Genomic DNA, 7,193 nt, shown 5'->3' with positions numbered 1-7,193 from the left:
GACATAAAGCAACACGATTCCTAGAACAGCATCTTCCCGAGGCAAGAGAGTTAAATGACTTTAAAAGTCCAGTTTCCACCCTTGCCGACCTAGGCTGGAATTACTGGGCTCGATCGTAGCACCAGCAGTGGCTATTACGAGTTATGTCCTTTCTATGTCTCTCCTATTGACTAATCAGATTCAACCTTTCATATCACTTGCATTTGCTTCAAACAAAATGGTGGTGCCCAGTCAAGACGATCTGCTCGATAATCAAGATCTATATTGTGATAAAACGAGTCTTACATCGCGAAGTGCATCAAATCACATGAGCACCTTGATTAAAAGCATGACAAGATTTAGAAAACATCTGTTGACAATGAGTTAGCGGTGCATATGCTTTGCAAATCCTTCAGTCGACCGAAATCTGCATGACACTTTACCAACCGGATTTCAATTTCAGTCCAGCCAAAATGTAACTCCATAATACCAGCCTAGTTCGGCAAGGGTGGAAACTGGACTTTTATAGTCAGTTAACTCACTTTCCTCGGGAAGATGCAGAACAGAGGCTGGATTTCAGCAATACAACTCTTCCTATACTGAACCAAGAAAGTAAGGGATCATGAATAATTTGGGGGATATTTTTTTGTAGTCAAGACCAAGCACACAATTTCATCCAAATATCTAAACTATTCATGATCCTAAACTTGTTTTTCAGAATATTAATAAACTCACCTTGAAGTAAGGTACTCATACAGAAATATATTGGTCACAGAATGTCTTAATTACAATAACTTGTACTACTACAAAATCCAGTATTCTAGGTCATCATAATAATAATGTTAGTATAACATTGTATCCAGATATCAAATTGTCAGGGGGGGATGAAAATATGAGATGAATTATGGCACTGAAACTCAAAAGTTTATATATTGCAAAGCAACTTATTGCAAACAGGAAAAGTAATAAATAATTGTAAAATACACCAAGACCGTTAATACATTGGTTATATCAGTAACATGGTGTAAAGGGATGAGAGGTGTAGAATGGACTGAGGTAATCATGTTGGGAAATGAGTGATGTGTGAAGCTACCCCTCCCCCATGACGGTCAGCGATATCCTCGTCTTGTCTGTATACTCATGTGTGTGAAGCTACCCCTCCCCCCATGACGGTCAGCGATATCCTCGTCTTGTCTGTATACTCATGTGTGACGCTACCCCTCCCCATGACAGTCAGCGATATCCTTGTCTTGTCTGGACACTCATGTGTGAAACTACGCCCCACCCTGACCCAGTCAGCAATATCCTTCTGTTGCCTGGACAGTCACCATACAATAACCAACAGAAAAATTACCTGGAATCATGAAGGGTCAACTACTGAGTTAGTGTGTGAATCCATGCCATCGTTCCAAAACTACCCTACACCAAAGGATACATTTAATTTCTTTTCTTTTCTTATCATGATGATAATTAGGCTTAAAAAAACCTTCACCTTCCAATTGGATCCATGTATGTAACAAAGAATAGTTGACACCCTGGGTAAACCTGAGTAAACCTGAGATAGTGTCCCTGCAAGGTTTTGGTAATTATTAACTGATAGACTTACCTACATCATTATAGTCTGTTTGCTGCAACATAGATATAAATCCCAAAGCAACGTCTTCCATGACATGGAAGTTATTTATTTGTCCAGACCAACTTGTCACCATAGTTTCAGACATTGTCATGAAGTAGAGAGAAAGTTATAAACACACAATGCCATGGAAAGCTTGGCGGCCAAGTGGATTAGTTCGCTGACCTTTTTGTACTGGCGATTAGGTGCCTCACTCTGAGAGTGTGGGTTTAAATCCTGGATGGGACTCAACCCCCAAAAGTACTAGAATGTGTACTTTACTAAGAAGGTGTTATCCCAAATGTAACATTTGTTACAGAGAAAAAGTTGTTTCACAAACTATGGTGTAATTGTTGATGTTTCAATGCCTGTTGTTTACAAGGGGGTCTGCGCAATAAACATAACAGCTGAAGCGAATCGCAGAACACAGGGACGGTCTCAAAAGTTCTATTCTCAAAAAATTTCATTGTCTGTCACTGTTACTGTCAACTGAAATTATAATTTGACTGACAGTTGCATGATCTAAGCGATCTGCTACAGAAAGATACGCTCTGATTTAGATTTTTTATTTGACAGGATTTTATTATAGAAAAGACAGAAGTAGGTTGGGCTCACCTGCGCAAATTTCATGTGCGAATTTAGGGCTGTTCAGTTTACATTGCAGACCCCCTTGTAACAACAGTCATCAAAACACCAACAATTAGGTACCCTTCATGACAATGTGTGAAATTACAGTGACATGTTGGTATGGACAAATAAATAACTGTCATGCCATTTAAGACGAATTGTTGTTTTTGGATTAATATTAATTTGGTATTTAATTGGTAAAATTTGGCAGCAAACAGACTATAGAAAGCAGACAAATGGTCATAATGACTTGAATGAAACCTGCCTATTGGCCTAATCTAGTGCCTCTGTGTACACACTGCTTAGCAATTATAAACCATAGAGCTAGGACTGTCTTGAACATATTTTAGGCATTCAACGTAATATTCATACTGTATTCGACATAATAAGCACCCAGGTTGCTCTCAAAATTGGAAATAGGGGGCTCTTAATAGAATATTATTTTGGTGAAAAAAAAATAGAGTTGAAAGATTGTAAATTTCGTGGTTTATGCTGACAGCCTGAAATGTTTACATACAACAGATATATATTTTTCCAGAATTTAATTGTCCATTGTTAAGGGTGCATATAACACACGAGTGCGTATTATGTATACACGAATAAATAAGTCTTGAGTACATTGATCAATCGGAAGGGGTGCTAATTGGGATTATTAACTAGCCAATATATTAGCAAATATTGCCATGGGCGCTCATTACATCGAATACGGTATGACGTGTGGGGAAAGCCTGAAGTGATGTAGGTCTTGAACGTTTACCACTTTGGCAAAGCCCACAAGGATGGTATGGTCCTGACAAACCTAGATCCTATAATCAGGGTGACAAACCCACAATCATGTTTCTTGATCACACAAGGGATGCAACTCTGCACAGCAAATTGTGGTTTTGACAACTGGACCGCCCTTACTGTTGACACTGGAACTTTCAGCATGTGAGAGGGAAGATAGATGTTTGCTTCTTTGAAATACACAGAATGGAATATGAGTATGATGTTTAACGATGACAGATAAATTATAACTTATGCTGGGTGAAAATGTTAAATGACATGTGATCGCAGTTGATAAGGCACGATGACCATTGTTTCCAGATCCCTAAAAGGATTTGAAATTGATTCTTAAAATAATATATACATTCTGATGTTGCCTTTGTTTAATAATTTACATACAGCCTGGCAAACGAATGCCTGAATAATGACAAAAAAAATTAATAGTGAACATATCACCGAATGTCACAAAAAAACCCAGGTGCTTGAAAACAAGATGGACAACATGAGGTGAAGTTTGGTTACTGGTCTTGTGGGTACAACTTCTCACATCATGCTTAAACAGCAACACTGTAATTAACAGAACATTCTCGATCAAGGACAGACCAATTCAATAACTTGTTTCATATTCACATATATTATTTGTGAAACATGTCTGAAAACAGGTAGGAAAAAGCAGTTCAGGGAAAGGGAGAACAGTCACAGGAAATATCCCCCTGTTAGCATATTTCACTGCTAAAATGTGTTTGTTAGAGTTAAGATATTTTCATAGACACCTGATGGGTCTACAAAACTTGGTCTTGTCTTACCAAAACAATACAAATTCATTTTAAGTAATAACCACTATATATACTACTCAAAAGAAGACAAGGACCACTCGATTCTTTCATAGAACTATAGTGAATGGGTCATGGGATGACAAAGTAGACACAATTTATGGATAACAACTTCTTTATTTACTGTACAGGCAACGTGTTGGTGTAGATCCTTATACTCTTGTCAAGCAAGGCTGATGACTTGAATACCTATAGTGATATGAAAGAAACAGGTGGTCCTTAACTTTTTTTGAGAAGTATAAGATATTATACAGCAATTTCATTCACTTACAGAAATGCCAGAGAAATAGCTGTCTGGCTTACCTCAACAGCCTGAACCAGTCAGAACAATTCTCGTTTTCCAGCATCTAGTGAACTTCTACAAAGACATAACAAGTTTGATTCTGTGCCTCCACCTCCTCCATGTAATACCTGATGGTAGGGCTACCATCGAACTGAAGCAGCTCATAACATCAATACACATAACAACTAAATCACAGTATTCCATCACCATCTACTCAAATGGGGCTTGTGAGAGTTATCTCCCTTTGGATGCATTAATTGGTGTAGCTTTGGTCATGTCTGAATATTGGTTTCATGTTGGCTTTGTTTGTTGTTTTACATCACACTCAGCAATATTGTAGCCATATGATGCCGGCCTGTAATTAATCGAAACTGGACTTGACAATCCAGTGATTGATTTCATATGATAGAGATTAATATTGGGTGTATTCAATGTGTCCTTACCCTTCTTTCTCAGTACAACAAATACAGACAGAATGCAGACTTTCCCCCAGCCCACACCTCTCTCTACCTAATGCATTCCTCTTGATCCACAAATGTATATGGCTCAGCCGGTTCACTAAAATTATTGCCGACTCATGAATATCTACTCACATTAAAGTGGTTAATAATGACATGCAAACCTCCTGGATAACATTAATAGGAATAACAGTCATTTCTCAACAGTATAGTGACAGGTCATATAAACAATTCATTCAGTCGAGCTTGAGTGAGCGAGTTTGGTTTTACGCAACTTTTAGCAAATATTCCAGCACATATCACGGTGGGGACGCGAGAATTGGGCTTCACACCTTGTATCAATTTAGGGGACGGAACCTGAGCCCTTAGTGAGACAAGCAAATGCTTTAACCACTTGACTACTCCCATAAGTAGAGGCCTGATGTAGTGTGTTCCTGTGTTTGTGGATTCCCATGTCCATCCAAGGGGAGACAACTCACATACAGTGAAACCCTGGCTCCATTTAAAGGACATACTCCTCACGTGTCTATGTGACACTGGTTCATTAATCCAGGAATTTGTTCATCCAGATTGTTTTCCTAGCAATGGTAGACCAAACAATGGGGTCTGACAGTATGACAGGACGTGCGCTAACTCCTGTTTCGCACCAAGTATCTGGCTTAGTGTAGTCGTCTTCCTTCGATGACCTTGACCTTGCATTGAAACCAGGCCCACGCACACTGTACTGAGGTATGAAAGACATGGTAGATCATCTTCGCTAATATATTTGGTTATACCAGCTCCAGAACCTGCAACATTACAAACATGTGCCCTTCAGTACATACTTTCTATATTAATTTTACTCGTTTAACAACACACTCAGCAATATTCCAGCTATTTGACGGCGGTCTGTCAATAACCGTTGGACCAGACAACCCAGAGACTGATATCATGAGAATCGATTCATGCAATTGGGATACAATGAAATGCATCAAACAAGTCTGTGAGCTTGACCACCTGATCCTGTTAGTCCCCTCTTATGACAAGCATGGGTTGCTGAACTTGGATCAGCTTCTATAGTCTAGGGGTCTAGGTTGTAACATAAGAGCCAGGTTATAAATAAGTGTCAGCTACAGCTTATGTTTGTTAGCTTGTCGTTTAACGCCACACTTGGCAATATTCCACCTATATGACGGCGGTCTGTAAATAATCAAATATGGACCAGACAATCCAGTGATCGATATCATTAGCATCCATCCAGACAATTGGGATACGATGACATGCATCATCCTGACCACTCGATCCCATTAGTCACCTCTTACAGCAAGCATGGGTTGCTGAAGACCTATTCTAACCCACAACTTCATGGGTGTATGCTCATGATTTCTACTCAGTACATTAGAAAAGTGGCTGAACTAAAACAAGAGTTTGCCACTAACGTGGCTATATCCCCCGCCCCTGTTGCAGAATTTACGACATAATTAAATCTAAACAAACCCTAACCTTTTTTAACCGAGGTGAAACTTGTCATGGAAGTTGTAAAAAAAAGAAGAGTTTGGAACCTAAGTCCATCTTGTTGCCATGGAAATGTAAAAAATAAAAATTTCTAAAATTTCTAAATAGCAAAAGGCACCAGTTCAGCATGTACCTGACAGACCTGCAAAGTTTGATGAAAAAATATTGAACGGTTTCTGAGTTATGCTCTGGAAACGAAACAGAGCCCGTTTCTATATCCCCCACCAACTTTGTTGGGCGGGGGATAATAAGCTGTCCCTTCTCATCACAGACTAGATCTACTGGGTACTGGACAAGAACAGGAATGGAACATGAGCTGGGCATCTAATATAGGATGGGTCTAAATTTAAACTGAAACGCATTAAGATATATATCACAACCTATTACGGATGGGATACCAAAGATTGCAGTTACATCATAGTTAAATGTGAGCAACCATGCCTACAGCAGACAGATTGTGTTTCGTGAGATCTCAGAGCTCACTCACTGCAGAGCTTTGGGGATACTTGGCAGCTATTTTGGTCCTCTGATCCACATTCAGCGACATCCTTGATATAATTCTACATGACTGCTTACCTTGACCGTTCCTTGGCTGTTTGCTGCCACAACAACATTGGATCTCTGAAATCAAATCAGAATGACATTCATACACTGTTTGATTGGTTGGTTGGTTTGTTTGTTGTTTAACGCTGCACTCAGCAATATGACGGCGGTCAGTAAATAATTGAGTCTGGACCAGACAATCCAGTGATTAATATCATGATCATCGATCCATGCACTTGAGATACGATGACATGTATCAACCAAGTCAGCGAGCCTGACCACCCGATCCCGTTAGTCGCCTTTTACAGGCAAGCATGGGTGGCTGAAGACCTATTCTACCCCGGAATCGTCACAGGTCTTACACTGTTTGAAGTTAGTACAGGTGTAACAACATGGTTTTATCACTGCAAACCCCATAATTGTAGATTAAAAACGATCTGATTACGACAAAATTGTAATGGTAGGCACCTCTGCCTTTAAAGTATAAGTACGGTTTATTTGTTTACCAGGATAGGACATTTCCTCAACTAGGTTCAAACTACAGATGGAGTGGAAGGGTCTCACTTCACTTGAACACTTAAAACACTGGCTTTTCTGAT

General features: G+C 39.4%; 1 protein-coding gene across 1 annotated transcript in view; it reads right to left on the bottom strand.

Moving 5' to 3' along the window:
• Positions 1 to 751: 751 nt before the first annotated feature.
• Positions 752 to 7,193, bottom strand: part of LOC139459802 (E3 ubiquitin-protein ligase COP1-like) — a 36,169-nt gene continuing 29,727 nt past the window's right edge. The window contains exons 21-22 of the mRNA XM_071241482.1: positions 6,628 to 6,672; positions 752 to 5,345 (exon numbers count right to left, since the gene is read on the bottom strand). Of these exons, the coding sequence (XP_071097583.1) occupies positions 5,328 to 5,345; positions 6,628 to 6,672 (63 nt within the window). The 3' untranslated portion in view covers positions 752 to 5,327. The remainder of the gene's footprint in view (positions 5,346 to 6,627; positions 6,673 to 7,193) is intronic.

Source organism: Haliotis cracherodii, unplaced genomic scaffold (genome assembly GCF_022045235.1).
Source record: "Haliotis cracherodii isolate W230 unplaced genomic scaffold, xgHalCrac1.p SCAF_13, whole genome shotgun sequence".
Taxonomy (NCBI): domain Eukaryota; kingdom Metazoa; phylum Mollusca; class Gastropoda; order Lepetellida; family Haliotidae; genus Haliotis; species Haliotis cracherodii.
The sequence above is the reverse complement of the archived record's forward strand: the minus strand, read 5'-3'. Positions and strand labels throughout refer to the sequence as shown.